We start from the raw sequence: 20,406 nt of genomic DNA, 5'->3' as shown, positions 1-20,406 counted from the left end.
CACAAATTAGGGAAAAAATGCTGGTAAATGAGATAGAAAGAAATGATAGGCATCAGCCTTATGGGGAAGGAAAACAGAGATACAGAAACTTAGAACACACAATATTTGAGGGCATTTGTTATAGAGGAACTCTCCTTAATTCCCTGAGGACACCCCCACAAGCACCATAATGTAAAACTGCCTATTCTCAATAATTCCTAATTCATAAAGAAATTTAGCCCATAACATGTAATAATTTTTAATGAAAACCACAAAAGTATGAAATATATTTTCAAAGATTTCTCCCAAAAATAAAGTTATAAAAGTGTGTGCTTAAGGAGATAAAACCTCTGCTTTGTGGTAAACTTGGTTAGAGGGAAGGTTTCATTTTCTAAGATTCTTAGATAAAGTTTTATTGTATGTAACAGCAGCAAAATTCCTAATTAACTGTATCTTACATATCACTTGGGCAAAAAGTTAAAAAGTATTCTACAACAAGAGTGAAGGTTGTCCTAGGGTATAGCTATTCAAAATGTACGGAAATGCAAGCTGGCCAGCTGCTTAATCGGAAGCAGCACATAAGCCCCATCCGACAGACCGCCACAACACTTCCTCAACTCCACTGAAGCCGTTCTAACGTCAGCGCGCACCCCAGTTCATACATGAGGAAGTTACAGAAGCCAAGGACTTAGCCCGACCTGCCAACAAATCTGTTCACAACTACAAAGAACGGTCAGAAATAAGGAAAAATCTTTAATAAATACTAATAAGCTAACTGCAGACCATCATCACCCCTGCACATCACTTTCAGAAACAGCCAATTCTGCTTTTATGTTCAAGAAATGGGGTTCTACTGAGATTTAGTCTGAAATAAGTGTTCCTTTAATTAAAACACATTTGAAAAACAATGGTCCTATCTCACTATAGTTATAGTCAAACAGCTTCATACAAGTCTGATAGGAAATGATAGTTCCCCTACATACATACTAGATCCTTTCTCTAGTATCCTTTTTCCCGGTATTATTAATAGTACAATGAGTACTAAAGATTATTTCCTGATGTTCGTACAAACATATTTCTTTAATAACAACAAAATGAAGTCACATTACATATGATGGTCTGCAGCTTTCCCTTTTCAGTAATGATATAATATGTACTGGGGCACAGCAACAGCAGGAGGGTGGGAGGGCTCTGCCCTGGGTGCAAGCAATAAGACAGTGTATTGTCTGTAGAGAATTTACATCAATGACACAAACAAATGAAAGACTGCTTTTCATCATCACCAGGCACTGACAATACTGAAAAAGAGTGATAATACTCTTAAACCAAAAATCTTTTTTTGGTCTAAAGCTATAAACAATTAATGAGGTTATTGTTGAATTTTAATAATATGTTTCAAATTAACACATTTTTATTGTTTATCCTTTAATAAATTTTGCATTTTACACTGAAGTTAATTCAGAGGACTTCCAGTTACATAACCAGTCCCAGACAAAGATGAAGTCGGCTATACATGTTTATTTCCAAAGTAAATTCCAAATAGTACAGAATCACTTCAGCTTTCTTCAGACACTTAGACCATCCAATCCCTGGGTAATTAAATATTATTCCACTTAAACAATGATAGTAGAGCAAATGCAGATAAAATCTGAATCAGTTCAAATCCATTATTCTATATTACCATTTTTTGTACTTAAATTTGTGTATGTTTTCATTTATATCTAAAATTTTTATACTGTGGGGGCATTGGGAGCCATTAGAATGCCAAAGAAAAAGGACAGTATTGCAATTTCTGGAATTTACTGTGACATGCATGTGACTTTTATGAAGCTCTTCCAGACTTACTTTTATGTTTAAAAGTTTTCTGAACTATACATCTATTGCTTCATGTGAAAGAAATTTTTCAAAATTATAGTAAAAAAGCATTTTTAATCAATTGTGAATCCAAACAGATTAATAAATCTGTCTATACTATTTAATTTGAATAGTCAAAGATCAAATTCAATGAGGTCATTAACAAATCTGCTTATTATAATATTATTATTCATTACCATAACAGACTAATATGTAGGTAACAGTTTTTTTCTTGTTTCCCCCCCCCCAAAAATTAATGTACTTATATTTACTAATCTCTTAATTTTTTTCTTTGGTGTTATATTACTTTTTGAGTTTTTTATTTTTTTACTGGTATGACTACATACATGAAGTTAAAAACAATACCACCTGCATTTTTGTTCTTGACATTATTCTTTAACATCAGGTTTATTATTAAACATAATTTTGTTGGGAGGAGTGTTAAAAAACGGTCTATTCTAGGGGTCAAATATGGTATGTATGCTGCTCCTATGTAGACATATTTTCAAGGCCACACACTGAGAACAAGGTAGAATCAAGAGTAAAAAATCCAGTTTTCTACTCTTTTTGCTATATAATGTTGTTTAAACCAAATATATTAAACTATTAGTCTCAGGATTGGCAATGTTTTAAAAAATGACAGAAACTAACAATATTTCACATTCCAATTTCAAAAGTAATTAAGAGCTTTAAAAAAAACTGACTGAATATGCCTGAAAGGGCAGAAAAAAATCTATAGGCACACACTGTGAACCACTCAGGGATTTACATGTGGGGCTCCTGCTAATTTTCAAAACAAAAGTGCAACTAACTTTGAAATAGTTTTTCTTTTTCTAGCAAGAGTTTATGAGAGCATGTGATATTAAAAATCAAGTCACGCCAGAACCAGATGAGTTTACTGGTGAATTCTGCTAAACACTTAAAGAAGAATTAATACTAATCCTCCTCAAACTCTTCAAAAAATTTGAAGAGGAGGGAAGACTTCCCAACTCATTCTATGAGGCCAGCAATGTCCCAACACCAAAGCCAGATGAAGATACTATAAGAAAAAATAAGTGCAGATTAATATTCCTGATGAATACTGATATAAAATCCTCAATAAATTACTAGCAACTGAGTTCAACAGCATATTAAAAGGGTCATACAGTATTTTGTTCTTGGAATGTAAGGATGGTTCAAAACACATGAGAATCAATGAATAAAATATACATCAACAGAATGAAGGGGAAACAACCACATTGATCATCTTACTCTAATGCAGAAAATGTATTTGTCAAAGTTCAAGACCCTTATATGGTAAAAAAAAAAAAAAAAAAAAAAAAAAAAAAAAACAAAAAAAAAACCCCACAAGCTAGTAATAGAAGGAAACTATCTCAACACAATAAAGGCCAGTATGTGAAAAACTTGCAGCTAGCATTGTATTCGACGGCAAAAAACTGAAAGCTCTCCCTCTAATATCAGAAATTTTGCTTTTGCCACTTCTACTCAACACAGTATTAGAAGTCCTAGCCAAGGCAGTTAGAAGAGAAAAAAAGAAGGTATCCAAATTGGAAAAGAAGAAGTAAAAGTATCTGTCCCTACAGATAAGACCCATGGTCTTACATGTAGAAAACCATAAGGTTCCACAAAAAAACCTACTAGAATGAATAAATTCAGCGAATTTGCCAGATACATAAGCAAAACTCAAAAATCAGTTGGTTTTCTACATACTAACACTGAACAATCCAAAAAGGATATTAAGAAAATTCCATTTACAATAGCATTGAAAAGAATATTTGGGAACGAATTTAACCAAGAAGGAAAAAGACTTGTACACCAATAACTAGAAAACATTCCTAAAAAAGAAATTAAAGACATAAGTCAATGGAAAGTCACCTCCTGTTCATGGATTGGAAGACTTAGTATAGTTAAGATGTCAGTACTATCCAAAGTGATCTGCAGGGTCAATGGAATCCTTATCAAAATCCCAATGATGTTTTTCACAGAAACAGAAGAATACATCCTAAAAGTCATATGAAATCTTAAGTGACACCAAGTAGCCAAAACAATCCTTGAAAAAAAAAATGAAATTGGGGGTCTAGCACTGTATTAACCATGTGTTCATAAGGCTTTGACAAATGGGACTTTACTTACCCTGGAAAGACTGTCCCTTCCAGGGCTAGCCTATTCCTAGAGATAGGACTCATGACTCCCCTGCGAGTGTACCTTTTATATGCAAGCCAACCAAACGAAAGCCCATACCCCAACTACCTCTACTGGGCTCTCACTCTGGGCCACTATCGACCTGCCCTAATCATACAAGGCCAGACAGCTAGGGACAGCCCCTATCCCTCAGAGCCTGCTGAAATTAGCCAATCCTAAATCTGCTAACACTGTCTCACACATTCCTTCCTGCTGAAACCATAATAACCTGTTTTCCCCCCTCTCTCTGCCTCCTGACTAACCTTGGTGTGTCCTCATATGGTCCTGTGTGGCACAGCATGCATCCTCCTCCTGGGAACTATGACTAATAGACAATCTTTCCATGGCAGGTATCCCCTTATTGGTTGGTCTTACCATATCTAATAATAAAACCTACATTTGATAAAATACATTTCTTGATTTCAAAACTTACCACAAAGCTACTGGGTTGATGTCAAAACAGTGCGGTAGTGGCATACAGAAGAACACAGAGACCACCGCAATAGAAGAACTCAGAAATAAACCCGTGCATATATGGTCAAGGGATTTTTGATAATGGTGTCAAAATCATTCAATAGGGAAAGGGCAATCCTTTCAACAAATGGTGCTGGGAAACTGGATATTCACATGCAAATATAAAATGAAAATGGACCTTTACACCTTGCATCATATACAAAAATAAACTCAAAATAGGTCAAAGATCTAAATGTAAGATCTAAAACTGTAAAATTCTTACAAGACAACAGGGGGAAAGCTTTATGACATTGGATTTGGCAATAATTTCTTGGCTAACACACCAAAAGCATAGGCAACAAAAGTAAAAGTAGATAAACTGAACTTCATCAAAATTAAAAACTTTTGTGCATCAAAGGACACTATCAACAGAGTGAGAGTCAATCCACAGAATAGGAGAAAGTATTTGCAAATCATATATATGATAAGGGATTAATATCCAAAATACAGAAAGAACTCCTATAACTCAACAACAACAAAACCAAATAACCTGATTAAAAAATGGGCAAAGGGCTTGAATGAATATTTCTACAAAGATATACAAATAGCCAATAAACAAAGGAAAAGATACTCACCATCACTAATCATTAAAGAAATGCAAATCAAAACCACAATAAGATACTATATCTCACACCCATTAGAGCTGCTGCTACCAAAGAAACAGAAAATAACAAGTGTTGACAAGGATGTAGAGAAAATGGAACACTTATGCACTGTGGATGGGACTACAGAATGGTGCGACTGTGGAAAACAGGATGGTGGTTTCTCAGAAAATTAAAAATTAATTGCCATTTCATCCAGTAATTCCACTTCTGAGTATATACCCAAAAGAACTGAAGGCAGAGTTTTGAACAAACAGGTGTATGCTCGTTAATAGCAGTATTATTCACAACAATGAAAATGTGGAAGCAACCCAAGTATCCACAGACTAATGAATACACAAAACACAGAATATACATATAATGGAATACCAGTCATCCTTAAAAAGGAATGAAATTCTGATACTGGCTACAACAAAGATGAACACTATATTAAAGAAATAAGCCAGTGACAAAAAGATAAATGTTGTATGGTTCCACTTAGCACAGGTACCTAGACTAGTCAAATTACAGAGACAGAAAGTGGAGTGGTGGTTGCCAGGAATAAAGGAAGGGGGAGTGGGGAGTTAGTGTTTAACGGGTACGGAGTGTCAGTTGGGGAAGATGGTGATGATGGTTGTAGAGCAACACGAATGTACTTAATGCCACAGAACTGCACACTTAAAAAGAGTTAGAATGGTAAGTTTTATGTTATACGTATTTTATCACAACAAAAAAATTCTCACATCAGGTTTCAGAGGGTTCTTTCTAAATGAAATCAGTTGCATTCTTAAATGAGCTGATAAATTTGTTTTTCTTAAGATAAAATTAGAAAATGCCAACTTTAAAAGAAAATGAAGAGAAAGTTTATAAATGAACTACAACTGTGCATAGAGTATTTAGCTGTGATGACTTTGTCTTTTTCTACAAGAGAGAAACAGTAATAAAACACTGGCTTACATATATCTCATTAGAGATAAATTTAAAGAGAAGCCAATCCTGAGGCCAAACTATGTCTAGGAACAGGTCTATAAATAAACTCTGGGATACATTATAAAACCAAAATTTTGCATATATTGCAGTCTAAGCCAGTGATTCTTAACTGGGGGGGGGGCTGGATTTTAACACCCTCTTGTCCCTCAAATTTTTGGTTATCACAGCACAGGTTGGGGGAAGAGCTACTGGCATCTAGTGGGTAAAAGCCAAAGATGCTTCTAAACATCCTACAAGCACAGGCCAAGCTGCCATGACAAAGAATTATCTGTTCCAAAATGTCCACAGGGCAGAGGTTGAGACACCCTGGCCTCCGGGAAAACTCTGAATAAGCCAACCAAGGCCTAAACATCAAACATCTGTCAGTAATACACTGTCATTAATTTTACCTGGGCCTTATATCAAAAAATAAAAAAGAATTTACTTCAGTAGCAAGTGTCAGAATAACAGCCATCAGTAATGATCTTAAACAGACTACTATACTGATCTATTCCTTTGTATTTTCAAACTCTATAACAATGTATATGCTATTTCACTGCTTTCATGAAAAAAATCATGCAGGGGTGTAACTAAATCTAGTAAATATCTGCAGACAACATGAATCAAAGGATTCGTATTGATTATTATCTCTAGTCTGGTCAGAATATGGCTTCAAAAGCTGATATGTACATGAACCTAGGTTTAAACTACTGACAGGTATTAAGAGCTCGTTTCCCTTGATGGTATATTTTTAAGTCAGTGAATTTTCTAAACTAGTTGTATTTTCATTTCACTTCTTTTAATGCTAGCTTCCAAAACTGCAACTTTGTACTAGAGGGTAGTTTTCAAGACATATGTCAAATAACTGGGGAATGTGCATTTATTGTTCTTCTGAACGTACTTTTAGGTATCAATTGTGGGAAGTGTAATTTAGATGAATGACGTTTATCATAATTTACTTCCCACAGAATTCCACATATTGTCTTGACATAAAAGAATTAAAGATTAATGGCAATAGTCTATTTTACTTCATTTACTACTCCCATCTTTCTTTGTTCTGAGAGCCATTCAAATTATAAAATGTAGCCAACAGTATAGCCAAGGGGAACAATTAACATGAGACTATAAAACCCAGCGAGAGGTCAATTTTGCTTTATACACATTTGCTAGATGAAAATCTAAACTTTATGTCTATACCTTTTATATATATGTAATCTGGAACCTCTGCCATGTCAGTTTCAGCAAAAATCAGATACAGCAGTATAAAAAAGCCCTTAAAGATGCATATTTCAAATGTTCTGTTAACTAGACAAGCACTAAAAAAGAAACAAAGGCTAAAGGTTTATTGACCTGTGGAATATAAAGAATTTTTACTTTTTTCTGAGTACTGTCTGAGAAATGTATCTTTGTATAACATTCAGCTGGTGAATTTATTAAACTATCTTGAGAAAAGAAAATAATCAGAGTGGATTCTTATACATGTAGGCTTCATAAATGCTATACTAATTCTTAGTGAAACATTTCAGTACCTTCTAAAATACTAATTTTATGTGTGTTCCACATTAAAAAATAGTTCAGTAACATTCTCTTACATAATACCTATAAGAAATATATTTAAGACTAACATAACCTAAGGACTTTATTATTTCTTGAGGCCATTTTTATTCAAACCATGGTAGAGTATCTTAATATCTTTTAATTTAGGAAATCGTGAATGGGTGGGATTCTCAAGTGCTTCAGCAACTCTAGGAGACTACAGCATGGCTCTTACCCCACACAGTGACTGCCTACAGCTTAAACAATAATCGAGCTGGCAGGGGAAAATGGTGCCTTCCACTTGGAGTGGGATACAATTTGCAAAGCTGTTTCACATAGATGACAGAATACAATTTACCTGGTAAGTAGAAAAATCAATCTACCAGCTAAGTATAACTGGTATTTATTTTGCAGATGAGGAGCCTGACGCTCAAGGGCTTGTGTAAGGCGTACAGCAAGCCAACAAAGGGAACTACCAGAAGTAGAAGGCTCCAGGTATTTTTTTCACCTAAGCCGGTCATTTTCCTACTTATATGCAGTTAATACACCAAATGTGAAAAAGTTCTAAGTGACAAGAGGAACCATTCCAATTACAATTTAATTTTAGGTTGTTAGTTCTGCTCCAAGAGTGACAAGAATTGACATTTTATCACAACCATAACTGTTCTGACAATGTCTTAGGAAGAAAGACCAATCACGTGTGAGTGCATAATCATGTGAATCTGCTTAAATCACATAGTAACATGCTACACAGAACACTTTTTTAATTTTTATTTTGAAAACCAGGAGAATTGCTTATTTACAGTAACAGCCAGTACAGCCAGTATTCTATCAAATAGCGTTTCTGTTTCTCAAAACCAGAAATGCTCCTGGTGCCCCCAACCACAAATTGTTTAATATAGCATTCAAGATTCTCCACAATCATCTCCAGAAATATCCTTTCAGATACTCTACATAGCAGCTGCGTGAGACTACTGACTTCTCACGTCTTTTGTCTTTGCTTACACCGTATCCCTCACCCTACAATATCTCTTCCCATCCCTACTCATTGATCAAGGCTGGGCTTGAATGCCACCATCTTCCTAACACATTACTCCTTTTGCCAAGATCCTACAAAGTTCTTTGTAACTTGACCACAGCTCTTACTTTATCCTACACGATACCAGTGTTAATGGTTTGGGACTCCTCTACTGGACTGTTAGTTCTTGAGTGTATGAATTGTCTTAAACTTAAAAATCTCATCCCCAGTGGCACCTCGTGAAGTAGAGAACTAAAAAATATCTGCTGCCCAGCCTGGCGTGGCCCACATGAGCTCCTATGCCGGTCTGTTTACAAAGCTCTCTGGACACTGTGCAAGCACTACAGCCTGAGAGACTTCCCAGCCATGGCTTTGTTTTGCCATTTTATCAACATGCGCAGGGGCCCTGCTTCCTGACCCAGCCTGCTAGGACCCTACTTCTACCTGAAATGTCAAGTCCTTTCACTAAGACTCAATTCACCAAATTACTGAATTTTTAAACTTTGTATCAGTATTTAGAGTTGAACAGAGGGTGTAGAAACTTAAACCCTGGCAAGGTTTATTCCACTGTATTTTTATACAGTGCAGATCTGGACTATCATTGTGGATTAACCACAACACATTCCAGAGAAACAGAGATAGTAACACTTGCTGACACCTAAAAGCCATTATATTCAGAGTGATTTAGTATTTTCAACATTTCTTAAAAAGTGTACCTTTATTAGTTTAGAACAATGATTAAGTTATAAAAATACATTATGGAAATTATAAGTGAAAACAACAAATTATCACAGGAACTTAAATTCTTATGCTGTTTTTCCACCTCTGAATTTACTTAAGATATACTTTCAATAAGCAAACCACCATCCAGCAAGTGATTCACATACTCTTAGGACTATTCATTAAATAACTCACCCACAGGAATGAATGCTTCCTTTTCTAGAAGAAATATACATAATATACTCATCAATGCTTCAAGCTCAAAGAAAAGATTTATATTTCCAATCTGGTGGGTATTTTTTTGTTGCCTGTAAAAGTCTTATTCTCTGTTCTAAATCAGACAAATACCACTTTCAGGGAAAAGATGGAAATGTTGAAAAAGAAAAAAAAAAAGGTCTGCAATTTGAATTATAAAAATACGGATGGTGTAATCTCATGTGCTCATACCTCCTTAACATATCGTCAATGAATCAGCCATTTTTAAATCTTTTTAAATCACTGCATAAAGAAAACAAGTTCAGAGATTTTTTTTAATCAAAAGCAACTGCTAACAATATGATGATGATAATAAGAGTGATAGGCCCCACTAGCCAAATGATCTTTTTACCTTCTTTTGTTCCTGCTCCCTCTGCTGGAGTCTACAAATTGAGTCAGAAGCTGCTTGCACTGAAAGAAAACAGACAATGGGTTTCAGTCCTCAGCCCTTGTTCAAGACTTACCTGAAAAAAACCGAACAAAACAAAACAAAAAAATCAAAACGTGGATTGTTTTAGATCTCAAGAAACTATGCAAAAGAATTGTTACTATTTTGGTCATGGTGAGGTGGCTAGAAGGGAAAAAGAAGTTTTGCCAGTATATTCAGGATGCCGTAATTAGAACCACCGTCATTCTTGAGCCTTGAGGTACAAGCCAAGGGCATTTTAAGTACTAATTCCAAGGACAAGTTGTCAACAATTACTTCAGAATTCTCTAAAAAGATATAAAATGCCTGATAAATTTATCTTTACATTCTGATTATGTCTTTACAGTGCCTCTTTGATTCATTCGCCCCTCCTCCCCTCCTTTTCTCATTCATACGAACTTCTCTCTTGCAGGCAGTACTTGATACCTACAATGCTTCCACAACTTTCTATTCTTGCTTCTCTTCTCTTATCTGCTAATTCATCCTGGCTGCCACTGCCAGATTCAAATTTCTCTGAACTGTTTTCATTGAGTAAGTTCCCTTTCTAATGAACCACAACTACTAGTAATAATTATTAGAGTTATTTATTATTACTACGTGCCCAGACCCGTGCTAAGTACTTCCCATGTATTATTCCTCTTAATCCCACTTTCCTATTAGAGGATCACCTTCCCATTTTATAGATTTTTGGCATCTATAAAAAACTGGGGTACAAAGAGGAGATAATACGACTAGTAAGTACAGAAAGCAGGATTTAAAATCAGACCCCTGCCTCCAAGGACTTGGCTCACACCCTCAACACTTTACTCCTCTTATGATCTCATCAATGAAACTGGTCTTCATCCTTCAGTTTTCCAGAGCTCTTCATTTACTGGATCCATCGTATTTCTGTACACAAATGTTTTCACTTATTTATTGTTTCACATGAAGGTTAACAGTGAGCCATAGTCAAGTCCAGAGTTGAGCACTTAGCTGCGTAACTTGGCATGTTTGCTTACTCACTCATTCACTTGTCTAATACTGAATGAGCATTTACTAGGTGCCAGGCACGGTGCTGCTGCTGTTCCTAATGCCTCAGCACCTTAGTCCCCACCTGTAAAATGACCCGAACAACTAATAAGAGGACTTCAGAATTGACATCAAATGAGATATGACAGTAGCTACTACGCTTATAAATAACTGCAATATTAACGCCACTGAGAACAATTCTTCACACAGTGTAAGCAGTCAAGGAGTGTTATTATTACTATTATTCTTCTTACTGTACTATCCCTACTGAAAGTGCTTTCCTTGTTTCCTTTCTTCTAATGAAAATGTTTTACTTGTCTTCAAAGAACAGTTCAAGGTTGACTGCCTTCATAATAAAGCCCTCCCAGATTAATCCTTTCTCTCTAAGGATTTTCTCTTACTTGAAATTCCTTTATCAGGTAGGTGTGTATCTCACCACTTTATCTTGCAACTGCTTAAACAGAGGTTTGTCCGGTGTTTTACAGTTCTGCTTTCCTATCCTACCCAAACCTAGCCCCAAATAGCTCACAAGTTCCATAACAGGGCAGGGACTGTGATTTCCCTTTCAGAAAAATGTTAGGTCCCTCCCAGTGAGAATATGGTAAAAGAGTAGGATTCTGCTTTTCAAAAGTAATGTTTTTATCTGTAACCACTTATTTTAGTTATATCAAAGATAATATTTTAGGACTGAAAATTATGTTCCCAATCATTGTTTCTTCTAACAGAAAAGATGAAAACAAGACAAAATGGGAGCTGATTAGATCTGCCTTCCTTCTGTGGCATATTAATATTACATCATTTTTCCCAAGCAGTGGTTCTATCATTTCCTGATTGGATTTTTTCCCCCTGACTCCAAACCTAACTTTTAAAAAATCCATTTTGTGGTCTTTGGGTGCTTCTTCATTTTCAAATCATTCTGGGCTTAATCTAAAAGAAGAGTTATAGACTATGACATTATTTTGTCATTTGTTATGTCCTTTAGATTTTTAATTAGAACACATCTGACAGGGGCAAACTTTTGTTCCTTGTAGGGATTGTCTTGTGCTCAGACAGAATGACCATTTTTAGAAATTTCAGTCCCTTAGAAGTAGCCGATTTTTTAATTTCAGTCCCTTCTTAGAAGTAACCGATTTTTTAATTCTTTAGCCACACAAGAATAAAGGCTTACTTTCTAAATTTCATGAAATCTACTTTTCTAAAATACAAGGAAAATCATGTGACTATAGCAAACATTCCTTCTTCATGATTAGAGACCCCAAGGGGAAAAGGCCCATTATGCAAACCTTCCCACCACTTCCACATCACTTACTGGTTACACCTAATTCAGTACGAAGCCAATTCCCCTGTTGTCTCAGTGTTTTAGGGGACTGCACTGATTTTAAAGCATCAAGAATCTGTCAAAATATTTTCTCTCAACCAAAAGATTTTTTGAAATTAGCACCACATACAGAAATTGTGCCACAGACGACAGCTGTCAACATCCTGACTGTCCTCACACAAGAGAAGCAATACATTCTATCATGGTGTGTATATGTAAACCTCAAATACACACATAAGCGAATAATTTTGGTTCAGTAGCAGAAGATGTTGGCTGAATTCTCATTCATTTATTTCAACGAACACATAATTACTTTGTGACTACAAGGTTTCACTGTTTTAGGTGTCAGGGGTACTGCAGAGAACAATCAGAGTCCCCGACCTCATGGAACTTATGTTTTAGCTGGGGAGACAGACAAGATATAGATAAATATTGAGCATGTCAGATGGTGGTGGATATTCCGGAAAAAAACAAAGCAAGGTAAAGAGGCCAGAGAATGCCAGAGTGAGGGGCGGTGATTACAGAGTGGCTAGGAGGGTCTCACTGTGGACACTTGAGCAGAGATCTATAGGAAACGAGAATGTACAAAAACCTGACAAAAGAGCATTCCAGAGGGAACCCTGAAGTGCACGTTTGGCACATACTAGAAGAAGAATAAGGAGGCCAGAGTAGCTAGAATGAAATGTGGGAAAAAAAAAATAGAAGAAAATAAAAGTCAGAGTGGGGGCCATCATGTAGGAATGTCCAGGCCACTGTGAGGATTTTGGCTTTTCTCTAAGCAAGATGAGGAGATCCCGATATGGTAATGACAAGAGCCAAGTCACATTTCAAAAAAGCTCATTCAGGCTTCTCTGTGGAGGACAAACTACAGGGAGGAAAGACATGAGTTATGTTAGGGCTACTAGAACAATTTAGGTGAGAGGTCATTGTGGCTTAGACCAGGGTGGTGGCAGTTAGGGGCGTGGTGAAGGTGGTCAGACTCTGGTCGCAGTCTCAAAGTGTTGTCAAGAAAATCTGTTAAATAAGATCCATGTGAGGGAAGGAGCACGGGGAGCACGGAAAAGGGAGGAGGAGGGAGAGGAAGAGGCAGTCAGTGAAGAAGAAAATGCTGGTGAAAATTCTAACTGTAAAGTGCCATAAAAAGTTGGTTAGTGTTTTAAATTGTTGAATTCCTAAAGATTTCTAGAGACAGAGGGAAGCAAAACCAGGCAAACTTAGTCCCCTAATAACTCACAAAATAAAAAGTTAAGAAAAACAAAAGGTAATAAATTCCATCATTTATTGAAAAAGGACAAATTACAGTTGTGTATTATGAACGTTGAAATCTGGCAGCCAAGAACTGAGGCTCCTAACCCCACTGTAATTACTTCATCCCCCAAAAGTTAGAAAAAGAAAACAAGTTGACAAAATTCTTAGAACTCTAATATGCTTAAATTTGTACAGAAACAGATTTGGGGGGTGGAGAAAGCACATAACATGTGAGAGACAGATAAGACAGACAAAGCACCTATTCTGAAAGAAAACCTAATACAAATTTCCATAGGTATTTTGTCATACAAAATAACAATATGAACTTATTAAAAGAGAGCAAACACATTGCATGAAATGAAAAATGAAATTGCAGCACTAAGGAAAAAAACCTGAGAACTACGACAATATCATTATAGAGCTAATGAATAAATCAGAAGGAACTGAATAGTCTAAGACTAAATAAACAATTGGCAGCATTAGAACTGCAGGACAGAAAGCAAATACTGCAAACTTTGATTAAGTAAAATTTTCAAGTGAGAGGTTGGGGAAGAGACGCAGGAGGGGAGAGTTGCCTCCAACTCTCAAGGCATTAATTAATGCAGAAATGATAACAACATGACTTTAACTTCTGAATGTTTTTTACAATTTTTTTTGTTTTTCTATTTGTCTTTGAATGATCTTCCAGTTCCTACTATCTTTTATAGTAAAGAAACACTTATTTTAAGGTATTCCCTTCAGTTTTAAATGTTTGTTCTGTTAAATTCAAATAAAATTTAAAATCAATACCTAAGCTTAAAAAGTGTATGACCCCATTCTTATCAAACACTCTCTGTCCCCCTCGTACCTTCCCAGTTATTCATTCAGCCATCATTTCTCTATCCGTTCTTCTATTTGGAGATACACAGAGATGTCTGAAATGATGTTCCCCGAAGTTAAAAAGCAATGGTTATCTTCAGGTGTTACTAAGGTGATTTATTGCTTTCTTTTCTTTCTTATTACTTAAACATATATCCTTCTGTTTAAGTAATAAAAAAAAATAAAGTTATGTTCTCAAAAAGAGCGAGTGAGGCAGGAAAGGAGAAAAAACTATTTTCCTATGAACATGCTAGTTAATGCAAGTAAGGAATAACCCAGAGAGGCTCTGCCCTTCTTACTCTCAAATCAAGGTCGTGGTCCTCAATACTACAGCAAGATCTCCAGACAACAAAGTTGGTGAAGCCCATGAGTCTGTGAAATAATTCATAAGCAGGGCACAGACACTATTATTGTTTTCAGGATGAAAATAAATAAAGGCTGCATCTTGATGAGTTTATGGGCTGTTTTTTCCATATCCTCCTAGAGCTCTCATTTACTTTTTGTGATTTTTAAGAAGCCCCCGGTCAGTTTTTGTTCTAAAGCTTCTGGTCACCAAATCCAGAGACACTCTGCAAGGTGGGTGGCTACCCAGCCCAAAGCGGAAATAGTTCCAAGCTGAGGATTCCGTCATAGTTCTACATTCCAGTAATTCAAGACGTCCGCACCTTACTGCTCCACAGTTACTTAGTTCTGTGCAACATGTGGGACCACCAGCTTAGGGCCACACCTGCAGAGTTCTGAACACACAGCTCTCCACCATGCTCAGGAAGAGATAAATGTGGCCATGGTGCTAAGAGGCACAAAACAAAACCCAACTCATCCCTAGGCTTGTAAAATGCTTAGGTCAGAATATATTCCAGTATCTTCCCTATAAGCTTGCTTGCATGATTTTGTACAACTTCCTGATCAATTAGCATTGAAAATAAACAAGCCAGCACTCGGACTTAAAATGGCAGAGTTTTAAATGTGAAATTCCCCAGGAACGACAGTTGGGCCCAGGCAAATCTTTAAAACTAAAGCAGATAATCATCTCCATTCTACCCATGCTCATAATACTTAGCAGAAAATACCTGGGCAGAAGCCTACTGAAGAAGCCTTTCCTGCTTCTGGCAGGAAAACACTTCCAAAAGCCGTTTCTTAGGTTCATGGAGCTAATTACATGCAGGGTAAGTCCAGACATCTTAAACCTTAACTATCAATTTTGTATTTTACGTGTTTCCGTTCTTCCTTTCGGGATACATGTATAGCCTGAATCCCATTTTAGCAGTAATACTTTTCTATTTCATTGTGAAGACTCTACTTTTAAGAGGCTAGTCCTCAAATGAGAAGTAACATTAGCCCAAGAATGAAGTCAGTCAAAATAACCATTCATAGATTTTTACCAATTTATTTTTATATACTGAAAGTGTAGAAAAGGAAAGTTATAGGTACATCTCAAATGCATTCATAAGTATTCTCATTAATAATAATTCAAGTTTTACTTTTCGTATGATCTAGAATGTTTGTCAGGGTTAAGGAAGTGATGGTACAAACAAACAAGGGATGTCTGTAGTAAAATGCAAAAGCCTACAGTCAATTTTAGACTTTCTAAAACTATTCCACTCAAAGAAACAAACATAATCTTCGGGCATTCATTCTCTCCAAGCTCCTAAAGGTATTAGAGTACACAAGACTAACTTGGACTTGAATACAAAGACTTGCTTAATTCAGTTATTAACCAAATCTCCAGGCTGCTTTCCTTCACAGATCATTATATTACTGGCTAGTTTTGTTTTCTCTTTTTGCCCCCGAAAGATATTTTTTCAGTTACCAGCATTATCTATCTTTGGATAAGCTAAATACTGTCAATATAGATCTAAGGAAAAGCCCTGAGTAAAACCAGTTATAAGATACAAACATTTATGACAGGATTATTTTTTAAAACACTTAAAAACTCTAGTATCCTGTTTGAAAAAGAAGCTTCATTTCGTATCCTAACTCCTAGTTAACAAACTTCTTACGGATAATTAAAAGAACAAAAAAGGTAAAAAATGCTGCAATTTTCTCACATCTTAAAAGGACTGATTGTCTTGTGCTCCCCAGATGCACACAGCTCACTTTGGAGATTAATGCTCTCACCATCAACGGCAACGTACATTAATCACGAAACAGTCAATGTTCTCTGTGGCGGGGCTTCCAATTTATGTGTTTCAGTTAAGAATTCTCTCTCCACCTACTAGCAAAATACTGAAGGAAATACATTTTGGAATAGCATTCATTTGAAATAAAACAAGTCTATGGCCATACCACCCTGAATGCGCCTGATCTCGTCTGAAATAAAACAGTATATATATATATATACACACACACACACACACATATATAAAAACCAACGCTGGCTTACATCTCTGGAGAACTTGGTTTAAGTTGTCCTGCATGATTTCTCTACATTTGGGAAGAGTATGTTCATTTGTTTCGTGGATCATATTCTTCAAATTTTCAAGAACTCGCATTTCTCGAAGACCACGTTTTTCCTATTAAAAGAAAGTAAATTACTAATACATACTGTGTCTTAAATCTCAGTAATTACTTTCTGGGATTTCCAGCCAGGTTTCGGTTGTTATGTTATTGCTTATTAATGAAATTTACACAGCTTTCTTCCAATTATTTGGCAATAAATGAGGTCACAACCTGGAGGCATTTTTTTTATTATGAAATGCTTCAAAAGTTGCAATATGAGTAATATTTTTATAGCAATGTTTAAGTGGGCATGAGAAACACTAAACGAACAAAAAGAGGCCTAGATTGCCACGTATTTCATTCTGTACAGCAAGGAAATTAGACACCCTTGATCTAATTTTAATTTTTAGGATGTGTTGTTACATCAAACACATAATAATAACTCCCATTATTATGCTGTTTTTAAATCTAATTCCATTTTCTCAAAAATGTGCAGTAAAGGTAACAACATGTAGATACTTCCCTATACAGAAAAGAGTTTACACTGCCCACTCTCCTGAGAAAGGCCTGCTTGCAAGGTTGGCCTTTGGCCAGGGGCTGGGAACTTACCCAGTAAATAGTTTCCTACACTGGTATAAAACTTTCTATAAATGATAAGACACATCTTTTCTTCTGGGAGTCTGGAATTTTGATACAAGCCAGGCACAGACTGCCTACCTGACCAACTGCCAATAAAATCCCTGAACTCCTAGACTCAGGTGAGCTTCTCCAGCAGGCATTTCACCTGTGTTTTAACAGCTCATTGCTAGGGAAATGTTGTACATCCTGTGTGACTCCACTAAAGATTCTTGGAAGCTTCAGCCTGGTTTCCTCAAAAATCTTCGTCATGCTCCTGTTCCCTTTGCTGATTTTGCTCCGTATCCTTCTGCTGTAATAAAGCCTACCAATCAGTATGACCATATGCTAATATCTATTAGTCAATCACTGACCCTGGATGTGGTCTTGAGGACCCCTGACACACACTCCCCCTTCAGAAAGCGGACTTTAACACTACCCCGCCCCCACAAACTACACTTGAGGGTAGGCCAGATTTAGTGACTTGCTTCCAAAGAACAGAGTAGGGAAAGCAAAAAACATTGACTTCACAGTGAAGACAATGAAGGTTGACATCATCAGTGATGTCATAGTGATAACATGTACCCTCTGATGTAATGTGACAAGGGCACTTCCCCAAAACCCATAACCCCAGCCTAATCTTAAGAAAAACATCAGACAAACCCAGACTGGGGGACATTCTACAGGCTACTGGCCAGTATTCAAGACCGTAAAGGTCATGAAAAACAAAGAAAGAGAACTGTCACATGCCAAAGAAGACCGGAAAGACAGTCAAGTAAATGCAGTGTGGTACCCTGGATTAGGTCCCAGAACAAAAAGAGGACCATAATGGAAAAACTGGTGAAACCCAAATAAAGTCTGGTATTCATCAATAGTAATGTATCAATGGTAGTTTCTTAGTTTTTACCTATTATATAAGACATCAATAGGGAGAAAGATTGAGTGAGGGGTACACGAAAACTATTTATACTACCTTAACAACTTTACTGTCAGTCTAAAATTGATACAAAATAAAAAGTTTATTTAAAAAAGAAGGGTGGTAAACTTGGTTGTAGGGTAATAATAAGTTAGTTGTATTACTGAGGTTTTTATTTCGTTCTGAGCCATTCTTATGGAGCAGCTATTGATGTGGGAAACAAAGGCAGAATAAAAATTATTAAATTTCCTTACTACCTAGAGCCCACTGACAAGTCCTTGAAACAGGCAGAGTGACATTCCTCTAGGGACTCAACTGCCTCAACATTAATACTTTGCTAAGGGCAAAAGGCAATCCTAGCCTGACACTCCCCCCAACCCCACCAGGATCCTCTAAGTCTACTTTAAAGCGAAAAATTCCTTCAGAAATTTCCTTTATCTCTAAACCCCCAAGATACATGTTGGCAATCATCCCCCAACCACATGGCCCACCAATATACATCTGAAGGGTCTCATGACTAAGGTTCTATTAGATGGTAATAAATGACCTTTTCCCAACAATAGCTAGCCCTCTCACGGTCCTGGAAACTTTGCTTCCAAAATTCCTTAGAGACTTACGCTGTTCTTAACCCCCTTCCCAACTTGAAAGTATATAATGGGCCACTCCTCATGACCCCGGTGCAGCTCTTTCTGCCCACAGGTCCTGTCCCTGTGCTTTCATAAAATCACCTTTTTGCACCAAAGACATCTCAAGAATTCCTTCTTGGCCGTTGGCTTCGAACCCTAATGTCTTTCCTACATCACTATGGCCAGATTTTTACCGTAATTCTTTCCGTAGTAAAAATGAAAAAGTTATACAAAGGTTGAGAAAGAATCAAAAGTGAGTCCCGTACTTATCACCAATCAACAATTCTCAACTCTCCCGGCTTATTTTGTTCCCTCTGTAATACTGCATACGTTCTCCTGCCCACAATCCTAGATTCTTTTAAAGCAAATCCCAAACAGCACATCATTTCAACATATTTAAAAAACAAAGACTCCTCTTATAAAAAAAAAAAAAATACAGTAAGACCACCTCTCTGTCCCCTTCTCTACACACATACACACACACACACACACACTCACTCAATAATAATTCTTTAATACTATTAAATATCAAGGTAGTATTCCCATTCCTCAAACGTCCCATTAATGTTCTTTTTAATCCCTGTTTAAACCAAAATTGAAGTAAAACTTATATACTGAAAATGGTTAATATGTTTCATAAATCTTTTTTAATCTATAGATTTCCCCTCCATCACTTTTTTCTTTGCAATTTGTTGAAAAAAAGTGAGTCATCTGTTCTGTAGTTTCCCACAGTCTGTTATTTGGCTGAATAAATCCCCGTGGTGTAATTTAACATATCCCTTTGTCTGTTCTCTTTCCTGTAAATTAGTAGTTAGAACTAGAGGCTTCATCAGATTCAGGGTTTTGTTTTTTTGTTTGCAAGGATATTTCAGAGGTGAGCTCTGTACTTTCAGCAGGATGTTGGTAGCATTCCGCCTTTGTTTATCAGCAGGAATACCTCTGTAAAGAGAAATTTCCCCTCAACTACTGGGTTACTCTGAGGAATGCTTACATGTGAAAGGCAAAATAAAACACTTGATTATTTCCTCTTATTTAACAGTTTTAAAAATAATGATTTGGTTCCCTAGTATTCTCTAAAGGTTTCTGTTTGTTTCTGCGCATTCCTATGACTCAGAGAATTAACATATTTGAAGTTTTCAAGCCATTACAGTATTTTTCCTTACTGGTGTTCAAACTGTCCTATCTTTGTCCAGTGGGAGCCCAGTCAAGTTGGCTCTGCAATGTTTCAGACAAAATTCTATGTCTTTAAGTAGCCGTTTTGCTTTCTGACAGAACTGCGTGCTCCAGGCTCACCCCATACATTTCTGGACTCAGACTTGGAATCAACAGGTCTCTAAACACCACT

General features: G+C 36.4%; 1 protein-coding gene across 1 annotated transcript in view; it reads right to left on the bottom strand.

Annotated features, from left to right (window-relative positions):
• Positions 1 to 20,406, bottom strand: part of BLOC1S5 (biogenesis of lysosomal organelles complex 1 subunit 5) — a 44,254-nt gene that overhangs the window by 4,741 nt on the left and 19,107 nt on the right. Inside the window, exons 3-4 of the mRNA XM_002915027.4 lie at positions 16,849 to 16,978; positions 9,959 to 10,017 (exon numbers count right to left, since the gene is read on the bottom strand). Coding sequence (XP_002915073.1) covers positions 9,959 to 10,017; positions 16,849 to 16,978 — 189 coding nt within the window. The remainder of the gene's footprint in view (positions 1 to 9,958; positions 10,018 to 16,848; positions 16,979 to 20,406) is intronic.

The sequence above is a fragment of the Ailuropoda melanoleuca genome, chromosome 5 (assembly GCF_002007445.2).
Source record: "Ailuropoda melanoleuca isolate Jingjing chromosome 5, ASM200744v2, whole genome shotgun sequence".
Lineage (NCBI taxonomy): Eukaryota > Metazoa > Chordata > Mammalia > Carnivora > Ursidae > Ailuropoda > Ailuropoda melanoleuca.
The sequence above is the reverse complement of the archived record's forward strand: the minus strand, read 5'-3'. Positions and strand labels throughout refer to the sequence as shown.